The following is a 23,906-nucleotide window of genomic DNA, read 5'->3' on the forward strand; positions in this document are numbered from 1 at the left end:
TGTGTGGATTTTTCAGCCACAACTGACTAATGTTGGCTCCGTGTTACATAACAAAAGGAAGTACTGATGACTAATAGAATAGATGAATTATTGCAATAGTTCCTTACAAGGGGCTCAGCTCTGTTGAGGCTACTGATGGGCGGCCTACACCATTAGGATCACACAGTTCCAGCGGTGTCGGCACTCGCGGTCCCGAAGCTCTCGTTATGACACATGACCCCGGCACCCAATCAGCACTGGCATCACTGTCCCCACCTTCAGACAAATCGATCAATAGGAAGTCGGATGTGCTGCAGCCCGGAATTCCTCTTCCTGTTGGATTTGTCCGAAGGTGAAGACAGTGACGCCAGCACTGATTGGGCGCCGGGGTCACATTTCATAACGAGAGCGTGAGTGCTGACACCGCGGGAAGGCTCAGGCATGGAAGGAGAGTATAGGCTTTATCCCTTTTATTGGGGCCTAGCGTGGGGTATGAGAAAGGGTTGTCCTAGTACTGGACACATTTTTTAAGACATCTTTTACAGCATTCAGGTACGCGGCGTGCAAGACCCCGATCTCCTCCGCACAGCACAACAGGTCTTGATCCGCAGTCTCCGCTCTTGCATTCACCGTCCTTCTCCGCTTCATATGGATGACCTGTCATGCCTCATGCCCCCACAGTGTGCCCCATCACACTGCTTCACAGGCGTTCATCATTCTGCCCTGCCGAGTGCAGAGGAAAGCAATGTAGTGTGCATGCACCAGGAAAGGTCAAAGAGCGTTGAAGACCTGGAAGTAAAGACCGCACATGCGCACTACAAGACACTGCCCATCCTCAGCAGAGCGAAGTACACCAGTGTATGAGCACAACTGGGGGACGCGGGACAGGTCATACACGATGCAGGGCAGCAATTAAGAGAGGAGGAACGAGATCAAGACCAGAGCATATGGGAGGGGTAAAATACAGGGATTATTTGTGTCTTGCAGATGGGATTGGGGACTTACTAGAATGCTGTAAACGAGGCCTTCATGGTGGTGGATGTACCTTTTATTGGGAAAACGTGGCGATAGGTTCCCTTTAAAAGGTTTTGTCCAATTAAAACAAGTAATTATACCTATCAGCAGGAAAAGCAACAACTAATTGGTGGGCAGCCCCGCCGCAGGGAGCATCACCGTTCGGCAGAACATGTATGTTACAAGATGGCGCAGAAGGTCGGACACCTGACAGCCGCTCTATTCATCCTCTATAAGGCTGCAGGTAAAAGGTGAGCGCAGCGCTGGCATCCCCATAGGGAAGGAATAGAGCAGTGATCACGCATGGGCACTGCTGCTCCTGTCTAGCTGGTATAAAAGCTCCCGGAGGTCAGATCCCCATCAACAAGTTATCACCCATCCTTGGTGTGATAAGGTATTTAGCTGAACACGAGCTCCAAGGATTTAGTGAGAACCTTGTCCCTGCAGCAGGAGCTCCCCTCACCCTAAAGGATCAGTGTCCATCTTGGAGGGTCCTTCAGGGTTCAGTACATGTTCTGGGAAAGCTCCAGACAGATGGCTAGTAGAACGGGTATATAGCACGCACTTCCCCTGTAGCACACGGCACAAGACCTGGACACAGCGCAGTACACCAGGACCAGCTGCCGGCAAACACCAATGGGGGTGACCACAGAACTGATGGGGAACAGAAATTAGAAAAAGACCCCTCCGCAGCCAGCACCGGCCTCCGAGTGACAGGTGCACGATTACTTCAGACGTTGGGTGCTGTAGTGGTAGATCAGTTGGCGCTGAAGTACAGACCTGCGGTCCATTAATGGCGGCAGAGAGAAGACCCCGATGAGCGATCCTCATCAGGACACAAAACTCTGACCAGCGGTGAAGGACAGGCGTCAGGCCAACTCCAGGGAGGAGAGAGGAGGCCCCAAGGGGAGGCTGCTGGTAGGAGGTCCTGGCTGTCACACTGAGACCTGAGCACATCCCTGAGGAGCGGAGTTCCCCCCCAGAAGGGACAGGCGGTCGCTGAGGAGCGGAGTTCCCCCCCGGAAGGGACAGGCGGTCGCTGAGGAGCGGAGTTCCCCCCCGGAAGGGACAGGCGGTCGCTGAGGAGCGGAGTTCCCCCCCGGAAGGGACAGGCGGTCGCTGAGGAGCGGAGTTCCCCCCCGGAAGGGGCAGGCGGTCGCTGAGGAGCGGAGTTCCCCCCCGGAAGGGGCAGGCGGTCGCTGAGGAGCGGAGTTCCCCCCCGGAAGGGGCAGGCGGTCGCTGAGAAGCGGAGTTCCCCCCCGGAAGGGGCAGGCGGTCGCTGAGGAGCGGAGTTCCCCTCCAGAAGGGGCAGGCGGTCGCTGAGGAGCGGAGCTCCCCCCCGGAAGGGACAGGCGGTCGCTGAGGAGCGGAGCTCCCCCCCCAGAAGGGACAGGCGGTCGCTGAGGAGCGGAGCTCCCCCCCCAGAAGGGACAGGCGGTCGCTGAGGAGCGGAGCTCCCCAGGAAGGACAGGTGGTCGTTGAGGAGCAGAGCTCCTGCGGAAGGACAGACGGTCGCTGAGGAGCGGAGTTCCCCAGGAAGGACAGGCGGTCGCTGAGGAGCGGAGCTCCCCCGGAAGGACAGGTGGTCGCTGAGGAACAGAGCTCCCCCCGGAAGGGCAGGTGGTCGCTGAGGAGCGGAGCTCCCCCCGGAAGGACAGGTGGTCGCTGAGGAGCGAAGCTCCCCCCAGAAGGACAGGTGGTCGCTGAGGAGCAGCAGAGCTCCCCCGGAAGGACAGGTGGTCGTTGAGGAGCAGAGCTCCCCCCGGAAGGACAGGTGGTCGCTGAGGAGCGGAGCTCCCCCCAGAAGGACAGGTGGTCGCTGAGGAGCAGCAGAGCTCCCCCCGGAAGGACAGGTGGTCGCTGAGGAGCAGAGCTCCCCCCGGAAGGACAGGTGGTCACTGAGGAGCAGAGCTCCCCCCGGAAGGACAGGTCGTCGCTGAGGAGCAGAGCTCCCCCCGGAAGGACAGGTGGTCGCTGAGGAGCAGAGCTCCCTGGAAGGACAGGTGGTGGAGCTGTCAGTGCCCGGTGCCGGGGTGGCATCTCTCACCTCTCAAACAGCAGCCTGAATGCGAAGATCCCCAGCGCCGTGGGGAAGGCGTACAGGAGGTGTCCAGCCCGCGGGTACTGCTCGCCGCTCTCCGTGTCCGCCAGGTCGGCCCAGGTGACATTCTGCGGGAGCCAGAAGCGCTCATTCCAGAACCAGGCCGAGAGCGCACACATCTTCAGGCAGCTCCGCCGCCGAGACACACGGGACCAAAGCAGCAGCTCCGGGGATGACGTGCTGCCAGGCGGGACTGACAATGCTGCCGCCGAGAGCCCGCCTCCCCCAGCAGACCGCGCCCGGAATATCTGCTGCTCACAGGAGCCGCCCTCTTGCTACACCAAATGGCCGCAGAAGGCATGTTGCTACACTCGGATGTCATCCGCCATATTGCTGCACCCAAAAGTGCTCCCCTCGCTCGCATGACGTCACTCACGTGCGACAGCCTGGGAGACGTATAGACGCAGGTAATAAAAAGAAAACCGGCTGTTGCCCATAGCGACCAATCCCAGACACCAACCCTGTCATCAGTAATGGCAGACTCCTGCTTGTGGGAAACTTCGATATAGTTCTTTGTTTTTTAACCCCTTAATCACATATTTTAACATCTTGTAACCTAATTATTTATTATTTTCATTATTATTATTATTAATTTATTTCATTTAAGTATATTTTTTGGACAAATGCTACAATGGAAAAAAAAATGAAGATGTTGCCTATGGCAACCAGTTTCGACTTTTAAAAGAGAGATGAATACCCTTGATACCAATGTAATGTTCCCCCTCTGTAAATCGTAGTGTCACACATAGCCTACGGGGTACAGTTCTGGCCTCAACATTCTGAGGCCACATTCACACGCTCAGTATTTGCTCAGTATTTTACCTCACTATTTGTAAGCCGAAATCAGGAGTGGAACAATCAGAGGAAAAGTATAATAGAAACCCGTCACCACTTCTGTATTTATCACCCACTCCTGGTTTTGGCTTACAAATACTGAGGTAAAAAACTGACTAAATACTGAATGTGTGAACATGGCCTAATAGATACCCGTCACCACTTCTGTATTTATCGCCCTCTCCTGATTGGGCTTACAAATACTGAGGTAAAATACTGACCAAATACTCACATGAGAGAATCGCAGCACAGATGGAGGTAAGAAGGAGAACTTAATTTCTTCATCTTCTCCATTGTCTGTGTCCACGGTAATCGAACTGCGCTCGGATGACTTCCAAGAGCAGTCCAATGTTTTACACGCACCCATGAACTTGAATGGATGCGTGTGATCCAAATATCGGAGCTATTTGCTGCTATTGTTTTTTCATACCGAATCGTCATGAGAAAAAAAGAGTGCTATCCCATAAAACAGCAGACAGCACTAATTATACGCTCGTCTCAGCAAGCCCTAAATAAGATATTGGAAAGGCGGGGAATAAGATTATGAGTGGGAAGGAAGGTCTCTTTTATAATGAGAGGTTCAAATAAATGGACTTCTTTAGCTTATTATCCGAGTGCAATGCAATTCCCACGGACGCCGGCAGCAGTGGAGATGGAGAAACTCCTTTCTCCGTGTCCTCTGCACCTGTGCTGCGATTCTCTCATGTGAGAGGCTCAGAGAACAGAACACTGACACTCGCAGCAGAGCAGGATCCGAGTGTTGTTGGCGTATTGCATCCAATGCTCTTGCATCGGAAGTCATTGTGCCCATTGATCCAGAAGAGCACTTGTGAGGTCAGACCCTGATATTGGATGACATGGTCGGGCTCACAATCTCTCTTCTAGATCATCCCCAAGATGTTCGATGCAGTTGAGGTTATGCTCTGTTGCCAGTCAAGTTCTTCCACACCAAACTCACCCAACCATACCTTTATGGGCATTGCTTTGTGCAGTTGGGCACAGTCATGCTTGAACAGAAAAGGGCCTTCTCCAAACGATTTATCTTCACTGGAACTAAGGGACCTAGGCCATCCCCTGGAAAACAACCCTAGAAAATTGTTCCTCCTTCTCTAAATTTTACAGCTGGCACAATGCAGTCAGATAAGTAAAGTTCTCCTGACGCTCACCAAATCTGTGACCCCCACTCCACAGGATCATGTTTCCATTTCTCCAGAGTGCAGTGATGGCGGCTCTGCATCACTCCATCAGACGTTTTGCATTATGCTTTGTACAGCCGATCGGCCATGAAAATCCACGTCATGAAGCTTCTGGTGCACAGTTTTTGTGCTGATGATAATGCCAGAGGAGGTTTGGAATTCCTTAACTTACTGATACAGGAAAGATATGTATCTTGGTACCGTGTTAGCCAGTGGATAGAAAAATATTTTCTCTCTCAATTCTAAATATTTTCCTAACTTACTGAGTCAGAGCAAGACACTTGGTCTCCACTTTGTGGTTGAGTTGCTGTGGTTCCTAATCACTTCCACTTTTCAGTAATACCACTCACTGATGATAGTGGAATATTTATGAGAGAAGACATTTCATGAACTGACTAGTTATAATGGCAAAAGTTGCCTTTTCAGGTTTGTGTTATTCTATAAAGCAACCTCCTATACAGAAAAGAAATACCAGACATTTTTTTAAAAACAATATATATGTATATCCAATGAATATCACCAAAATATATAACCCTTAAAAATATTCATAAGACCACCATTCATAATAATATTTTATTTACACATAATAGTCACACAATTCATCTCCATAAAAAATTTATGTAAACTTCATATAATATTAAAACTTTATTGAAGCTGATAATTTTAAAACAATTTATTTCCGTAAAAAATATACAAAAATGCAGAGATCAATAATTTGATTCAGAAACTATGTATTCGCAGGGCATGGCATACTGAAACTGATTGGCACCAAATAAAATTAAAATTCTAAATAATCTATACACCCCAAAATTATGTATATATGTGAGAAATATATAAAAATAAGTGCGAAAAAACTATTTAACCAACGAAATAATCAAAATGGCCAAAAGTGAAAGTGCAAAGTGCTAAATCAATAAGGACACTCAACTATTTCAAAATCAATTAATCATAGTGCATAACAAATATATATATCAAAAATATACCAAAAATTATAGTCCCTGACGAAGCGGAAAGCGAAACGTGCTTTGGAGTGGTGTGTGCGGTGGCAGTGGCGTCCTGACACTGGTTGGTACTTGGGCATTTTACCATATTTACTTTTATTTTATTACAATTATTTTGTTGTCACTATAATTTTTGGTATATATATTTGTTATGCATTATGATTAATTGATTTTCAAATAGTTGAGTGTCCATATTTATTTAGCACTTTGCACTTTCACTTTTGGCCATTTTGATTATAGTCTAATCTTTGGTCTAATACCTGGCAAAGTTTATGTAATGAAGGTTATTAGACCTGTTAGTGTTGCACTGACAGAATGTTTATTAGACCTTACTTATGGCAAGGCTTGGTACACTGCAATGACAGTCATCAGCACCTGGTGATCATAGGGATGGCCCATAGAGTGAAAGAGGAAGACCCTGCCCTCTCACAACCATCTAAATGTCACTGTTGCTATTGACCAAGGCATTTGTATTATTAAAAAATCTGTTTCTGCAGGAGGTTGACCATCAGTTTAGCAGGGGTGGACATAAAGCCAATACAGCTGCATCGGAGATGGAGGGGGCCCTTTCAGGATGGCTAATAATGAGGGCAATCTGGCCTGTTTCTGGGAGCCCGAGGCTCTGTGCGGCCTACGGCCAGATTGCCCTCGTAATGTGCGGCGGACAGGGAGCGATCCCTACAAGAGAAGATGGCAGCAGAGCAGCAGGAATCCGTCCTCCGCTTCTTGCCCGGCACTTTCTCTCTGACACAGGCACGCACGGCTTGATGACGTCAGCATGCAGCGCACGCGTGTGTCAGAACTCAGGTGGCGACGGTGCTGCAACGGACGGAGAGGTGAGTGATGTGTATTTTTTTACCAATATATTGGGAGAGGTCCAGGACAATGAGGGGTGGTGGAGGAGAACAGTGATATAGGTGGGAGAGACGACACTGATGGCAGTGGGGAAGAGCGCAAAGATGGGGTAGGGGAGAACAATGATGGGGTGGTGGAGAGGACAATGATGGAGGTGGGGAAGAACAATGATGGCATTGGGGAGAAGACATTGAAGAAGGAGGGCAGAACAATGATAGAGGTGGGGGAGAGGACAATGATGGAGGAGGGGGCAAGGACAATGATGGATGTGGGGGAGAACAATTGCAGCACCCCAGGGTCCTGGTCGTCTCAGTGGTATTGTTTTCCTCTCGGGGAGAGTGATGCTACGTTTGGAGGCAAAGAAGGATAACTGCATCCAGGTATCACAAACATGCAACACACATTCACACTCCTGACCACCAGGGGGAGCTCCTGCTCCTATTTATTAGGACACTCCCGACATATATAGATAACTGGTAGTCTGTAGGGAAAGTCAGTCAGTTCCAGACAGGAGTTAGTTCCTGACAGAGCTCCAGACAGGAGTTCTGGAGGGAGTTCCAGACCAGAGTCTGAGGAGGACAGAAGGTTAAAGGAACTGTGCATGCCCTCAGAGCTGCAGTTCCCAGAAAGAGACATTGAAAGGCAGACTTGTATTGCAGCGAGTGTGAAGGAAGTCGAAGCAAAGGAGAGGATACCAGAAGGGGACCAGCCCCGCTCAAGCTGTCTCCTTCTGAGGCACAAAATCCCAGTAGCCGGACCACCGAGGGAGTAAGGACCTCTACGCCTTATTTCAGAGACTGGCAGGGCAGCTAATTGCAGGTTACCTGTCCGCACCTACACCCAAGAGGCACGGTGACACCTACAGAGCCGGGTTATCTAAGAGACCCTATAAACAGGCTCAAGTCACCAGTCATACGGGTATTGTCCTATCCTATACGGGGGACAGAGAGCGAAACATCGCATCTGTGAGACCCTTATGTGAAGCCATAAGCAGTAAGGGACTACACCACCGCAGCGCAAGGGAAGGCTACTGATTTCCACCTGGACAAGGGAACTCCGGACTTGCCTCCAAACCGGCTGGACTCTGCCTGCCCTGTGATCTGGTACCCTGGACTGTGGATGCTGAAGTCTTTTCAATAAAGGTAAAGAGACTGCAACCTTGTGTCCTCGTTCTTCTCTGCGCCTCTCACCATACCACCATCTACACACCGGGAAGCCCTGGGGACATACTTCACCTGTGGGAAGGTATACCATCTAGCTGCCATAACATCACCCCAGCGGACCCCTTAAAGCAGCGTCGGTCACCCTAACCGAATACCACAGGTGGCGTCAAGAACATAAACTTTATCCCTTTAAAGACCTTTCCCTTTTATACGGATGTCCGAGGGCCACGGTGGATGTGGCGGGCATCAATGATGAGGTTGGTGGAGAGGAAAATGATGGATGTGGAGGAAGAACAATGATGGAGGTGGGGGAGAACAATGATGGGGTGGTGGAGAGGACAATGATGGATGTGGGGGAGGACAATGATGGAGGTGGGGGAGAACAATGATGGGGTGGTGGAGAGGACAATGATGGAGGTGGGGGAGAACAATGATGGGGTGGTGAAGACTGATTGATGTGGTCGAAGACAATGATGGGGGTGCTGGAGAGGACAACAATGGAGGTGGGGACAGGACAATTATGGGATGTGATGGAAATGACAATGAGGGATGATGGGGAGAGGACAATGAGGGGAGTAAAGGGGACTTAGAGTGGACTTATGAACGGGGAGAGGGAGGAGGATTTTAGATACGAATGTACAGTGAATTGGGTGATTGCTAAGTCCCTGATAGCGTCCCTCCCCATCTCACAATTTATTATGACACTATCAGGGACCTAAAATTTATTGGGGAGTGGGAGAGGGTAAGGTGCGTTAGACACTTTATAATGAATTGAAAGGTGGGAGAAGACGCTATCAGGGACTTTTAATGAATTAGGAGGTGTCAGACGATGCTCAGTACTTGATGTCTTTAAACACCCCCCCCACCCCCACCCTAAATTTATTATGATGCTATAAAGGACTTATAATGAGGGGGGACACAGCACTGAGACTAAGGCTATGTGCACACGTTCAGTATTTGCAGGAGAAAATTCTGCTCATGTCCTAATGTGTTGTCAGGAAGTATGCTGCATAAAATAATTTTTTTACCACATTTTTGACATGCTTTTGTTGCATATTTTCTTCTACTCATAGTTATAGGTGAAATACGCTGTAATAATTGACATTATACAGGTTTTAATCTGCTGCAAATGTGCAAGAAATCAGGGATCTCATTCAGTTTGCTTTTACTGTAAAACCTTGCATAATTCCCATGTGCACATAGCCTTACAGTTAATTGGGGAGAGTCACAGAGACTGAATAATTTATATTGTCACGGGAAGACTAGGTGGGCAAGAGCTAATAACCCGGGCCCCTGCAATTTCCCTCAGACTAGGGAAATCCTGACTGACCCTCTACCTAGAGTTTACACTAATGGTGTGCATGTCTAGGCCTCGACCCTCACCCTGTCTCCTGTTTCAACCCTAGGCTGAAACCACTGCCCACCACCCAGTGAAAAGATAATACACCAATACCCACAGTTAGCACAGACAAGGATAACAGAATATATACACCACGCCGCAGTCACTCAGGAATACACTATAAATGCGCAGGGCAAAATAAATACAAATATAGGAAGGAGTAAATAAGACAAAGGGAAATACACCACCAGCAACGATACTCCAACTACTAGCTCACCACACCAGACCGAGATAACCAAGCACTAGACAGAAGCTATAATCGGCGACGCCCAATGTTCAGAAGAACTATTTAAAGGCAGTGGGCGTGGCCCAGCTTCCAATCCGAGCACCAGCTAAATTAACCCCGGACCAGCTAGATAAAAACTAGCCGACGCCACTGAGCACATAGTGGGCAAAAGCGGAATTACCGCTGTCTGTCGAACGCCCTGGTATGAACAGCGTCCGACATGACAGTACCCCGCCTTCTACGAGGGACCCCAGGGCCCTCACGGCTTATAGGACCCGGCTTGTCCGGATGACGGTGGTGAAACATACTGACCAGCCGGTCGGCATGAATGTCCGAGGCTGGTACCCAGGACCTTTCCTCAGGCCCATAACCACGCCAGTGTACCAAGTACTGTAAAGTGCGGTGCACTACACGAGAGTCAACCACCTTGGAGACTTCGAATTCCAAATTACCATCCACCAAGACTGGAGAAGGCATAGGTGTCGCGTCCACAAGACCCACTGTCTTTTTTAGCAACTATCTGTGGAACACGTTGTGTATCTTATACACCGTAGGAAGCTCCAATCGGTACGCTACTGGGTTAGTGACAGCGGCAACCCTAAATGGACCAATAAACCATGGACCCAATTTAAGGGATGGTATCTTGAGTCTTATGTTTTTTGTGGATAACCACACCCAGTCTTCCACACTCAGGTCCGGACCTGGCACACGCCTACTGTCAGCCACATGTTTGTACCTAGCACCCACACTCAACAGGCGCTGTTTAACTCTCCTCCAGACTGATGACAATTGTGCTCCCAACTGGTCCTCTTCCGGAACGCCGGAAGAGCCCCTTTGACTCAAAGTACAAAATTGAGGATGTAGCCGTAAACACAAAAAAACGGAGATTCCCCAGACGGCTCTTGGCGGTGATTATTGATGGCAAACTCAGCCAAAGGAAGGAACGTAGACCACTCCTCCTGGTTATCAGAGACAAAGCAGCGTAAGTACTGTTCCAAATTTTGGTTCATACGCTCAGTCTGACCATTTGACTGAGGATGAAACGCCGAAGAATGAGACAACTTGATCCCCAGCCGTGAGCAAAATGCTTTCCAAAATTTTGCCGCAAACTGAGTACCCCTATCAGACACGATGTCAGACGGAACCCCATGAAGTCTGACCACCTGCACAAATACCTGAGCCAGAGTCTTAGCGTTAGGCAACGAAGGCAAAGACACAAAGTGCGACATTTTTGAAAACCGATCAACAATCACCAAGATGACCGTGTTCCCAGCAGAGGAGGGCAAATCAGTGATGAAATCCATGGAGATTTCCGTCCATGGATTACTAGGTACCTCAAGAGGAAGGAGTGTGCCAACAGGACGGGAGCGGGGCGTCTTAGCCCTAGCGCACGTGGTACAAGCTGACACGTATGAGACCACGTCCTGTCGGATCTTGGGCCACCAAAACTGACGTGACACCAACTCCAAGGTACCTCTAAACCCTGGGTGGCCAGCCAGGACAGCATCATGATGCTCCGCCAAAACCTTTAAGCGGAGATGAAGCGGTACAAAAGATTTGTTGATGGGAACCTCAGATGGTACCTCCTCCTGAGCCTCGGCAATCTCAGCCTCAACCTCGGTAGTGAGAGCCGAAACCACAACACCCTTTTGGAGGATGGGTACTGGATCCTCCCGAGGTTCTCCCCCCGGAAAACACGTGGACAGAGCATCCGCCTTAGTGTTTTTAGACCCTGGTCTGTAAGTGACAACAAAATTGAACCACGTGAAAAACAATGCCCAGCGAGCCTGCCTGGGGGACAGACGCTTGGCTGACTCCAAATACAGCAGATTCTTATGATCGGTAATAACAGTAACCTGATGAACCGACCCCTCCAAGAAGTGTCGCCATTCCTCAAAGGCCAACTTGATTGCCAACAACTCCCTGTTGCCGATATCGTAGTTACGTTCGGCGGACGACAGTTTCTTGGAAAAATAGGCGCAAGGACGCAAATCACTCAAAGATGAGCCTTGTGATAGTACCGCCCCCACACCAACCTCAGACGCATCGACTTCCACAACAAAAGGTTTTGATACGTCTGGCTGCACAAGAATGGGGGCTGAAACAAAACTGTTCTTAAGAAATTCAAATGCGCGCACAGCAGCCTCAGGCCAAACGGAGAAATTGGTACCCTTTTTAGTCATGTCAGTTAGCGGTTTAGCAATGATGGAAAAATCCTTGATAAATTTCCTATAGTAGTTAGAAAACCCAAGGAACCGCTGAAGTGCTTTCAGGTTATCAGGACGTTCCTAATGCAGCACCGCTTGCACCTTAGCGGCGTCCATTTTAAAACCAGAAGCAGACACAATATAACCCAAGAAAGGCAACTCTTGAACAGAAAATACATATTTCTCAAGTTTAGCATACAGCTTATTCTCTCTGAGAAGCTGTAACACCTGCCTGACATGATCTAAATGAGTATCACGGTCGCAAGAATATATGAGAATGTCATCTAGGTACACGATAACGAATTTCCCCAAAACACGCGAAAACACATCATTAATGAAATGTTGGAATACTACAGGTGCGTTAGTCAACCCAAATGGCATCACCAAATTTTCAAAATGACCCTCAGGGGTATTAAAAGCCATCTTCCACTCATCACCTTGACGGACTCTTATGAGGTTGTACACCCCCCTGAGGTCAAGCTTGGTAAACCACTTAGCACCTGCCACCTGGTTGAACAAATTGGTATCAGTGGCATAGGGTATGGATCACAAACCGTAATCTGGTTTAACTCCCTGAAATCCAGACACGGCCGTAGTCCACCATCTTTCTTCTTCACGAAGAAGAACCCTGCTGCCACAGGTGAGGATGAAGGCCTGATGTGCCCTTTGCTCAAACTTTCAGCAATGTAATCCTTTAACGCTTGTCTCTCCGGACCGGAGATGTTAAACATCCTTGCTTTAGGCAATTTGGCCCCTGGTTTAAACCTGATAGTACAATCATAGGGCCGATGTGGTGGCAACTCTGAACAACCCTTCTCAGAGAACACATCCACAAAATCCAGAAGTGACTCCGGAACGCTTGAAGTCACAGCAGACACACATGTGGCCAGGCAATTCTCCTGGCAGAACTTGCTCCACTGAATTATGTCCTGAGTTTTCCAGTCAATTACCGGGCTGTGCATAGACAACCATGGAAAACCCAAAACCACCTGAGCAGGAAGATTCCTGAGCACCTTACATGTAACCTGCTCGGAATGTAGAACCCCAATGTGGAGTTTCACCTCAGCCACAAACTCAGTAATCTCCCCCTGTGAGAGAGGAGCAGCATTGATGGTGACCACGTGGATAGGATGAGGCAGTTTTTCAATCCTAAAACCTGCTGTGCGCGCAAACTCCTCATCAATGAGATTTGTGGCAGAACCACTATCCACAAAAACAGTAATTGGCAGCTCACTGCCAGCGATAATAACCTTAGCAGGAAGCATGCATTGAGAAACCACCATGGAGGATATACATAAGCTCAGATTGGCCTCCTCCACACCCTCTGAGCTTAGAAGTTTTCCGCCGTTGCGTTTTTCTTAGACAGCAGAGGACAGATGTTAATAAAATGACCAGTTTTACCGCAGTAAAAACAGGCTCCCTGCTTCCTGAGCTCAGGGGCTCGACGCTTCACATGTGACACCCCTGCGATTTGCATAGGCTCCGTGGGCTCACCTGCAGCAACCTCACGTGAACCTAAACCCTCTCCCATAGGCGATGTCTCATGCTCCCCCTGACGCAAACGGCGATCAATGCGGACAACCAGACTCATAGCGGAATCTAGAGAAGCAGGAGTCTCGTACATCAGAAGGGCTTTTTTAACCCTTCCAGAAACCCCATGAATAAACTGACTCCGCAGCGCTGGATCATTCCACTGTGTATCGATCACCCAGCGACGAAATTTAGAACAGTAATCCTCTGCAACTCGCTCCCCCTGGTGAATAGTGCGTAACTTAGATTCTGCTAGAGCCATTCTGTCAGGCTCATCGTAAATGTTTCCAAGAAAGGAAAAAAACTCTCCACAGAGTCAAATGCAGCAGAATCAGATGGCAAAGAAAACGCCCATGCTTGGGGATCCCCGCTTAACAATGACAACACCAGGCCCACACGCTGAGCCTCATTACCCGAGGAGATCGGGCGCATACGGAAATATAGTTTGCAAGCTTCACGAAAAGAAACAAATTTACTGCGTTCCCCAGCAAATTTTTCAGGCAAAGGAAACTTAGGCTCAGCAACTCTACCTGTCGCTCCAGCTTGCACAGTAGATACTGCTAGTCCTTGTTGCTGCACTGCCCCCCTCAACTCAGTAACCTGTAGGGACAGCGCCTCCAACTGGCGGGTTATGGAAGTCATGGGATCCATGACAAAACAAAAAAAAAGGAAACCCCCCTTTTTTTTTCTTTTGTTTTTAAGGCCGATTATAATGTCACGGGAAGACTATGGGGGCAAGAGCTAATAACCCGGGCCCCTGCAATTTCCCTCAGACTAGGGAAATCCTGACTGACCCTCTACCTAGAGTTTACACTGATGGTAAAAACTAGCCGACGCCACTGAGCACATAGTGGACAAAAGCGGAATTACCACTGACTGTCGAACGCCCTGGTATGAACAGCGTCCGACATGACAATTATTGGGCAGAAGAGATTAGTTAATGGGGAACAGTGCTGCTTATCACTTTATATTTTGATTGGGGCATGACTAATAGCATATTAATGGTGGGCTACATATCTATATTCGGGGGAGCAGTGCGGAAGAGACATATGTATGTATACAGTTGTGCTCAAAAGTTTACATACCCCGGCAGAATTTTTGCTTTCTTGGCCTTTTTTCAGAGAATATGAATGATAACCCCAAAACTTTTTCTGCACTCATGATTAGTGGTTGGTTAAAGCCATTTATTGTCAAACTACTGTGTTTTCTCTTTTTAAATCATAATGACAACCCAAAACATCCAAATGATCCTGATCAAAAGTTTATATACCCCATTTCTTAATACCGTGTATTGCCCCCTCTAACATCAATGGCAGCTTTATGTCTTTTTGTGGATGAGGTTATTTATTTTCTCAGATGGTAGAGCTGCCCACTCTTCTTGGCAAAAAGCTTCCAGTTCCTGTAAATTCTTGGGCTCTCTAGCATGAACTGTGCGCTTGAGATCTCCCCAGAGTGACTCAATGATGTTGAGGTCAGAAGACTGAGATGGCCACTCCAGAACCTTCACTTTGTTCTGCTGTAGCCAATGACAGGTCGACTTGGCCTTGTGTTTTGGATGGTTGTCATGTTGGAACCTCCAAGTACGTCCCATGCTCAGCTTCCGGGCTGATTTGCCATTAGTATTTACTGATAACGTACTACATTCATCTTTCCTTCAACTTTGACCTAGTTTCCTGTGCTTTTGTAGCTCACACATCACCAAAACATCAGCGATCCATCTCCATGCTTTAAAGCCGGAACTGTGTTCCTTTCGTCATAGGCCTTGTTGACCTCTCTCCAAATGTAACGTTTATGGTTGTGGCCAAAAAGTTAAATTTTGGTCTCATCACTCCAAATTACCTTGTTTCAGGAGTTTTGAGGCTTGTCTCTTTGCTGTTTTGCGTAGTGTAGGTGAGATACTTTGTGGCACTGGCGCAGTAATGGCTTTTTTCTGGCGACTCGACCATGCAGCCCATATTTCTTCAAGCGCCTCCTTATTGTGCATCTTGAAACAGCCACACTGCTAGTTTTCTGAAAGTCCTGTATTTCAGCTGATGTTATTTATGGGTTTTTCTTTGCATCCCGAACAATTTTCCTAGCAGTTCAGGACAACATTTTTGTTGGTCTACCTTGGTTTTGTTTATACAAAGCCCCTGATTTTCCATTTGTTAATCACAGTTTGACCGCTGCCGACTGGCATTATCAATTCCTTGGTTATCTTTTTGTATCCCTTTCCTGTTTTATACAGTTCAACTACCCCTTCCCGTAGATTCGTTGACAATTCTTTTGCTTTCCCCATGACTCACAATCCAGAAACATCAGTGGCTGGAGGAAAGATGCAAGAGTCTGTCTGGATCCCAGAAACTCACTCACTTAAAAGCAAACAGCAAACAGGTCACATGTGAGGATGTTACCTTTAGTATCCATTCAAACCCATTTTTGTCAACTTCTGTGCTTGTTATCAGGCCAAAATCACCAGGGTATGTGAACTTTTGATCAGTGTCATTTGGATGTTTTGGGGTTGTCTGTTGTGAATTTGGTTTTTGGGCTCCCCCGGTGGTCACTGGTGGTACTGGACTTGTGTGCTTCTCTTTCTCTGTTCACCTGTTTCCATCAGGATATGGGAGTATCCTATTTAGCCTTGCTGCTCAGTCAGTCTAGTGCCGGCCATCAATGTAACCAGAGCCTTTCTGTTGCATGTTCCTGCTCCTAGACTACTGATCAGCTAAGTTGGACTCTTAGTCCTAAGTTTGTTTTGCATTTTTGTTCCAGTTCACAGTTATGTTATTTTTCTGTAGCTGGAAGCTCTTGTGGGCTGAAATTACCACTCCGGTGTCATGAGTTGACACATGAGTCTTAAAGTAATTTCAGGATGGTATTTTAAAAGGGTTTTCAGCTGACCGTGAAGTTCCCTTTTGTATCTTCCTACTATCTAGTAAGCGGACCTCGCTTTGCTGAACCTACCTTCATACTGCGTATGTCTTTTCCTCTGAACTCACCGTCAATATATGTGGGGGGCTTCTGTCTCCTTTTTGGGGGAATTTCCCTAGAGGTAAGCCAGGTCTGTTTTTTCCTCTATTAGGGTTAGTTAGTCCTCCGGCTGGCGCGAGGCGTCTAGGGATAAAACGTAGGTACGCCACCCGGCCACTATTAGTTGTGTGGTAGGTTTAGCTCATGGTCAGCTCGAGATTCCATCACCCAAGAGCTAGTCTGTTATTTATGTTCTCTGACGTTCCCTTGCCATTGGGAACCATGACAGTATGGCTGGCCCAGTGTTAAAACCGTTGGCAGAAGAAAGGAGAGAAAAAGAAGTCTGCAGATTTTTTTATTTTTATTTTTTTTCCTCTGAGCTTGCTCTATAGTTGACTCAGTTGCATTTCTGCTCTAATTGCAGCCTTTGTCTCTCTCTCTCCTTCTAATCCTTGAATGGCTCTGATCTCACCTGATTAAAATGGATCCTCAGAGTTTGGCTACAGGTTTGAATGATCTTGCTACGAAGGTTCAAAATTTACAGGATTTTGTTATTCATGCTCCTATATCTGAACCTAGAATTCCTATACCAGAGTTTTTCTCCGGGGATAGATCTCGTTTCCTGAATTTCAAATATAATTGTAAATTGTTTCTTTCCCTGAGATCTCGCTCCGCTGGAGATCCCGCACAGCAGGTTAGGATTGTAATTTCCTTGCTGCGGGGTGACCCTCAAGATTGGGCATTTGCATTGGCACCAGGGGACCCTGTGTTGCTCAATGTGGATGCGTTTTTTCTGGCTTTGGGGTTGCTTTATGAGGAACCTAATTTAGAGATTCAGGCTGAAAAAGCCTTGATGGCCCTATCTCAAGGGCAAGATGAAGCTGAAATATACTGCCAAAAATTTCGTAAATGGTCTGTGCTTACTCAGTGGAATGAGTGCGCCCTGGCGGCGAATTTCAGAGAGGGTCTCTCCGATGCCATTAAAGATGTTATGGTGGGGTTCCCTGCACCTACAGGTCTGAATGAGTCCATGACAATGGCTATTCAGATTGATCGGCGTTTGCGGGAGCGCAAACCTGTGCACCATTTGGCGGTGTCTTCTGAGAAGGCGCCAGAGAATATGCAATGTGATAGAATTCTGTCCAGAAGCGAACGGCAGAATTTTAGGCGAAAAAATGGGTTGTGCTTCTATTGTGGTGATTCAACTCATGTTATATCAGCATGCTCTAAACGTACAAAAAAGGTTGATAAGTCTATTTCAATTGGCACTTTACAGTCTAAGTTTATTCTGTCTGTGACCTTGATTTGTTCATTATCGTCAATTACCGCGGATGCCTATGTCGACTCTGGCGCCGCTTTGAGTCTTATGGATTGGTCCTTTGCCAGGCGCTGTGGGTTTGATCTAGAGCCTCTGGAAGTTCCTATACCTCTGAAGGGTATTGACTCTACACCATTGGCTAGTAATAAACCACAATACTGGACACAAGTGACTATGCGTATGAATCCAGACCATCAGGAGATGATTCGCTTCCTTGTGTTGTACAATCTACATGATGTTTTGGTGCTCGGATTGCCATGGTTACAATCTCATAACCCAGTCCTTGACTGGAAAGCAATGTCTGTGTTAAGCTGGGGATGTCAGGGGGCTCATGGGGACGTACCTTTGGTTTCCATTTCGTCATCTATTCCCTCTGAGATTCCGGAATTTTTATCTGATTATCGTGATGTTTTTGAGGAGCCTAAGCTTGGTTCACTACCTCCTCACAGAGATTGCGATTGTACCATAGATCTGATTCCGGGCAGTAAATTTCCAAAGGGTCGTTTATTTAATCATCTCGGAGGTTCATTCTTCTGCGTTGGCAGGTCATCCTGGAATCTTTGGTACCAGGGATTTGGTGGCTAGGTCCTTCTGGTGGCCTTCCCTGTCTCGAGATGTACGAGTTTTTGTGCAGTCTTGTGATGTTTGTGCTCGGGCCAAACCTTGTTCTCGGGCTAGCGGATTGTTGTTATCCTTGCCTATTCCGAAGAGGCCTTGGACTCACATCTCTATGGATTTTATTTCTGATCTCCCTGTTTCTCAGAAAATGTCTGTCATCTGGGTGGTGTGTGACCGTTTTTCAAAGATGGTTCATTTGGTGCCCTTGCCTACGTTGCCTTCCTCATCCGAGTTGGTTCCTCTGTTTTTTCAAAATGTGGTTCGCTTGCATGGTATTCCGGAGAATATAGTTTCTGACAGGGGGACCCAGTTCGTGTCTAGATTTTGGCGGGCGTTCTGTGCTAGGATGGGCATTGATTTGTCTTTTTCGTGTGTGTTCCATCCTCAGACTAATGGCCAGACTGAGCGAACTAATCAGACCTTGGAGACTTATTTGAGGTGTTTTGTGTCTGCGGATCAGGATGACTGGGTTGCCTTTTTGCCGTTGGCGGAGTTTGCCCTCAATAATCGGGCTAGTTCTGCCACTTTGGTTTCTCCTTTCTTTTGCAATTCGGAGTTTCATCCTCGTTTTTCTTCCGGTCAGGTGGAGTCTTCGGATTGTCCTGGAGTGGATACTGTGGTGGATAGGTTGCATCGGATTTGGGGACAGGTGGTGGACAATTTGGAGTTGTCCCAGGAGAAGACTCAGCATTTTGCTAACCGCCGTCGTCGTGTTGGTCCTCGTCTTCGTGTTGGGGACTTGGTGTGGTTGTCTTCTCGTTTTGTCCCTATGAGGGTTTCTTCTCCTAAGTTTAAGCCTCGGTTCATCGGCCCGTATAAGATTTTGGAGATTCTTAACCCCGTGTCCTTTCAATTGGACCTCCCAGCATCTTTTTCTATCCATAATGTCTTCCATCGGTCATTATTGCGCAGGTATGAGGTACCGGTTGTGCCTTCCGTTGAGCCTCCCGCTCCGGTGTTGGTTGAGGGTGAATTGGAGTACGTTGTGGAGAAGATCTTGGACTCCCGTGTTTCCAGACGGAAACTTCAGTATCTGGTCAAGTGGAAGGGCTACGGTCAGGAGGATAATTCTTGGGTGACAGCCTCTGATGTTCATGCCTCTGATTTGGTCCGTGCCTTTCATAGGGCTCATCCTGATCGCCCTGGTGGTTCTTGTGAGGGTTCGGTGCCCCTTGAGGGGGGGGTACTGTTGTGAATTTGGTTTTTGGGCTCCCCCGGTGGTCACTGGTGGTACTGGACTTGTGTGCTTCTCTTTCTCTGTTCTCCTGTTTCCATCAGGATATGGGAGTATCCTATTTAGCCTTGCTGCTCAGTCATTCTAGTGCCGGCCATCAATGTAACCAGAGCCTTTCTGTTGCATGTTCCTGCTCCTAGACTACTGATCAGCTAAGTTGGACTCTTAGTCCTAAGTTTGTTTTGCATTTTTGTTCCAGTTCAGTTATGTTATTTTTCTGTAGCTGGAAGCTCTTGTGGGCTGAAATTACCACTCCGGTGTCATGAGTTGACACATGAGTCTTAAAGTAATTTCAGGATGGTATTTTAAAAGGGTTTTCAGCTGACCGTGAAGTTCCCTTTTGTATCTTCCTACTATCTAGTAAGCGGACCTCGCTTTGCTGAACCTACCTTCATACTGCGTATGTCTTTTCCTCTGAACTCACCGTCAATATATGTGGGGGGCTTCTGTCTCCTTTTTGGGAGAATTTCCCTAGAGGTAAGCCAGGTCTGTTTTTTCCTCTATTAGGGTTAGTTAGTCCTCCGGCTGGCGCGAGGCGTCTAGGGATAAAACGTAGGTACGCCCCCCGGCCACTATTAGTTGTGTGGTAGGTTTAGCTCACGGTCAGCTCGAGATTCCATCACCCAAGAGCTAGTCTGTTATTTATGTTCTCTGACGTTCCCTTGCCATTGGGAACCATGACAGTTGTCATTATGATTTAAAAAGTGAAAACAGTAGTTTGAAAATAAATGGCTACACCCAACCACTAACCATGAGTGGAGAAAAAGTATTGTGTTATCATTCATATTCTCTGAAAAAAGGCCACAACAGCAAAAATTCTACCGGGGTATGTAAACTTTGAGCACAACTGTATGTGTCCTTGTTATTTTCAGGGCTGCGATAATCATTGTGACAAGATGTGTCATGGCTGGAAGATGTTGACATGAGGGTCTGGCCAGAAGGAGAAGATACAGCAGAAAACGACTCTTAATCAGTCCAGACATCAGCAGTAAGTACCTATATGTAAATATTATTCTGCATCTGCACTGTGTGACGCAGTGATGCTATCTGTTATATCCCCTCTGATTGGTGGGATATGTCTGTTGCTGCAGATTTTTTTATCTGATGGCACACGAGCTTGTAGAATTTTATAGGTCCATTTACACATCCGTAAAAATCATAGCTCTGAGAATGAGATCCGTGAGGGTCAGAGAATGTAGTGTTCTGATCCCATTCTGAGGATCAGAATAGGACAAGCTCATTGCGTCTCTAAAAGCAGGCAGCACACTGACTCTGCACACGGATACAGGAATGTAGCGTTATTATGTGTAGCACGTCCCTTAGTATATTGTGTACTCACTTATTGTATATAGCACAGTCCCTTAGTTTATAGTGTATGCAATGGGCTGGGTGATGAAACCACTGTGCCGGGGGCCAGTTAAAGTCTGGAGGGGCGTAACTAGGAGCCTCACCATCCGTCCACAGATACACAGCGGCAATCGATACCATGATCAAAGGAGAGACTAAGGAGGTGGACCAAGTGCTACACCAGGACTGACCTTGGGTACATGGCAGCTGTACACCTAGGGACGGGTAGCTGGGATGGATCAAAGGAAGGTATGGTAGATGCAGGCAAGGGCTGTAAGAACTCTGGAACCACGGATGCTGACTGTTTTGACTGATGTACAAGTGAGCACTGGCAGAAGCGTTTGGACTGGCAGACGTGGAGATAAAAAGTAGCAGGTGCAATTAGACTGGCTGACATAGAGATGCACGCTGGCGGGTGCATGTGGATTGGCTGATGAAGAGAAGAGTACTGGCAGGTGCTTGCAGCCAGCTGAAGTAGAAATGAGCAGATGCAGGTGGATACGGCGGATAGGCAGACATAGCTGAAAGACAGGCTGGTGGGCATGGCTGGAAACAGGCAGGCAGGTACGGCTGATAGGAAGATATACAGGAATTCGAGCACTGGAATTTGAGAACTAACAAAAATGTTTATGGACAAAATTAAAATGATGTACAGGTACCTCCCTTCAGGTCAGCGTATGTCCAATATACCAGAAGCAAATTACCAGGGAAGTCGGAGGTTGGGCAGGACAAGACAAACGGGCACAAGGCAACTCTCAAGACAAACTTGACCCCAGAGAAGTACTTCTCCGGACTTCCAGTCCATGTTTTTGCAGCCATGGCAGACCAAGAAGCATAGGGTAAGTCAAACCGGACAGCACATAAAGAGGAATTTTTTCTGAGTGCAGCATTCGTACCCGAAGTGGTTCGGTGATGGAAAGGATGGCCTCTGAAAGGGGTTTTCCATCCACCAATGAAACCACCAACAGATCCTGTAGACATTGGACCAGGATCTTATATCACTCCATGAGAACCTATTGAATGAAATTACCTGCGGACCCAGAGTCCAGGTAGGCCGATTCAACAAAATGGATGCCGCCTGTTGTTAACTCTATTTTTGGGCTCCCTCTGGTGGTCACAAGCGGTACTGTGTAGTGTTGTCTTTCTGCAGGTTGGCTTCATCAGCTGATTCGTTATCCTTGGTTTATTTCCTATTTAGCTCACCTGGATACTCAGTTCCTTGCCTGCTATCAATGTTTTCAGTGCTCTTCAGATTCCTTGTGACTACCTTGCTCCCAGTCTCTCCAAGACAAGCTAAGTTCTTGTTTGTTCATTTTCTGATTATCAGCGTTCATCATGTTTTTTTGTCCAGCTTGTTAAAATGTGATTTCTTACTTGCTGGTTGCTCTAGGGGACTGAGTTTCTCCCCCCATACCGTGAGTTGGTGTGGGGGTTCTTGAAATCTCAGTGTGGATATTTTGTAAGGGTTTTTTACTGACCGCATAGATTCCTTTTTCTATTTTCTGCTATTTAGAATTAGTGGGCCTCTTTTGCTGAATCTGCTTTCACCCCTATGTATGTGCCTTCCTCTTACCTCACCGTTATTATCTGTTGGGGGCTTCTATATCTTTGGGGATTATTTCTCTGGAGGCAAGAGAGGTCTTTCTTTCTTTCTAGGGGTAGTTAGTTCCTCAGGCTGGCTCGAGACGTCTAGGATTTTAGGCACGTTCACCGGCTACCTCTAGTGTGGTTGGATAGGTTCAGTTTTGCGGTCAGTCCAGTTTTCCACCTCCCTAGAGCTTGTCCTATGTTTAGTCACCTTGCTGGAGTAATTTGTGATCCTCAATCACTAGGATCATAACAGCCGCCACAGGAAACAGGTACTGTCAGAGACAGTGATGGAGAGGGGTAATTCTTGCCAAGAGTGGCCTCTAAAACACCCTAGGCTCTGGAGTTTCTCGGTGTCTCAGGACAGAAGCGGATGACATGTTCGGCACTGCCACAATAGAAACACCCTCAGTACGAAGGATCTCCCGGCAATGTTTGGCCATCGTCATCTGGTCCACTTGCATAGGCTCTGGGGAGGATGCCGAGGCTTGCTGTAAGACCGGCTTTTGAAAGGTAGATGTCAGGCGTAAGGGTCTTTTCTCACGGATCACCTCACTGAAGCGCTCCTGGAAACTCATGTTAATCCATGTAGCCAGAGACACCAGGTCATCCAATGAAGAGGGTATGTCGTGACCAGCCAGATCATCTTTGATTTGCCTGGAAAGACCTTCCTAGAAGGTGGCTGCCAGAGCTTCGCTATTCCAGGTGAGTTTGGACTGACTGGCATAGAGATGAGCACTGGCAGATGCAGGCAGAACGGCTGACGTAGAGATGAGCGCTGGCAGGTGCAGGCAGACATGGTTATTAGACAGACAGGAATACGAGCATTGGGACCTGAAAACTAACAGGTTTGTTTAGGGACAAACTTACATTGTTGCACAGGTACCTCTTTCACGTGGAGGTGCCTTAAATAATGAGCGTCCACCAGCTATTAGCTGGGGATATTTTAGGATGGTGCACACTTTCCCTTTAAGAGGACGGAACAGGGCATTTGCCCTAAACTCGATGCCCGGGGAGCTGCGAACATTGCGCACACCCCAGTTGTCAGCTGATGAAGGAGGAGGTGTGGGACTGGGGCCGCAGGCGCTACAGTGTACTCACTTATTGTGCAAAGCGCCGACCTTAGTTAGTTTCCTCTTTTATTATGCATAACACCATCCTTATTACATACAGTGGGTACAGAAAGTATTCAGACCCCTTTAAATTTTTCACTCTTTGTTTCATTGCAGCCATTTGGTAAATTCAAAAAAGTTCAATCTTTTTATCATTAATGTACACTCTGCACCCCATCTTGACTGAAAAAAAACAAATGTAGTAATTTTTGAAAATTTATTAAAAAAGAAAAACT

The 23,906-nt window shown here is 47.6% G+C and overlaps 1 protein-coding gene and 1 long non-coding RNA gene across 3 annotated transcripts in view; one reads left to right on the forward strand and one right to left on the reverse strand.

The window, feature by feature from the left end:
- CERS5 (ceramide synthase 5) overlaps positions 1-3,477 on the reverse strand; it is a 91,816-nt gene extending 88,339 nt beyond the window's left edge. Inside the window, exon 1 of one of the 2 annotated variants that reach the window (XM_077298068.1) lies at positions 3,041-3,477. In XM_077298068.1, coding sequence (XP_077154183.1) covers positions 3,041-3,213 — 173 coding nt within the window. In that variant the 5' untranslated portion in view covers positions 3,214-3,477. The remainder of the gene's footprint in view (positions 1-3,040) is intronic. The other variant, XM_077298067.1, reaches the window with a different exon arrangement.
- A 17,072-nt stretch (positions 3,478-20,549) lies between these two features.
- Positions 20,550-23,906, forward strand: part of LOC143818517 (uncharacterized) — a 167,277-nt gene continuing 163,920 nt past the window's right edge. Inside the window, exon 1 of the long non-coding RNA XR_013224582.1 lies at positions 20,550-20,612. This is a non-coding gene — a long non-coding RNA (uncharacterized LOC143818517). The remainder of the gene's footprint in view (positions 20,613-23,906) is intronic.

The sequence above is a fragment of the Ranitomeya variabilis genome, chromosome 3 (assembly GCF_051348905.1).
Source record: "Ranitomeya variabilis isolate aRanVar5 chromosome 3, aRanVar5.hap1, whole genome shotgun sequence".
NCBI classification, from domain to species: domain Eukaryota; kingdom Metazoa; phylum Chordata; class Amphibia; order Anura; family Dendrobatidae; genus Ranitomeya; species Ranitomeya variabilis.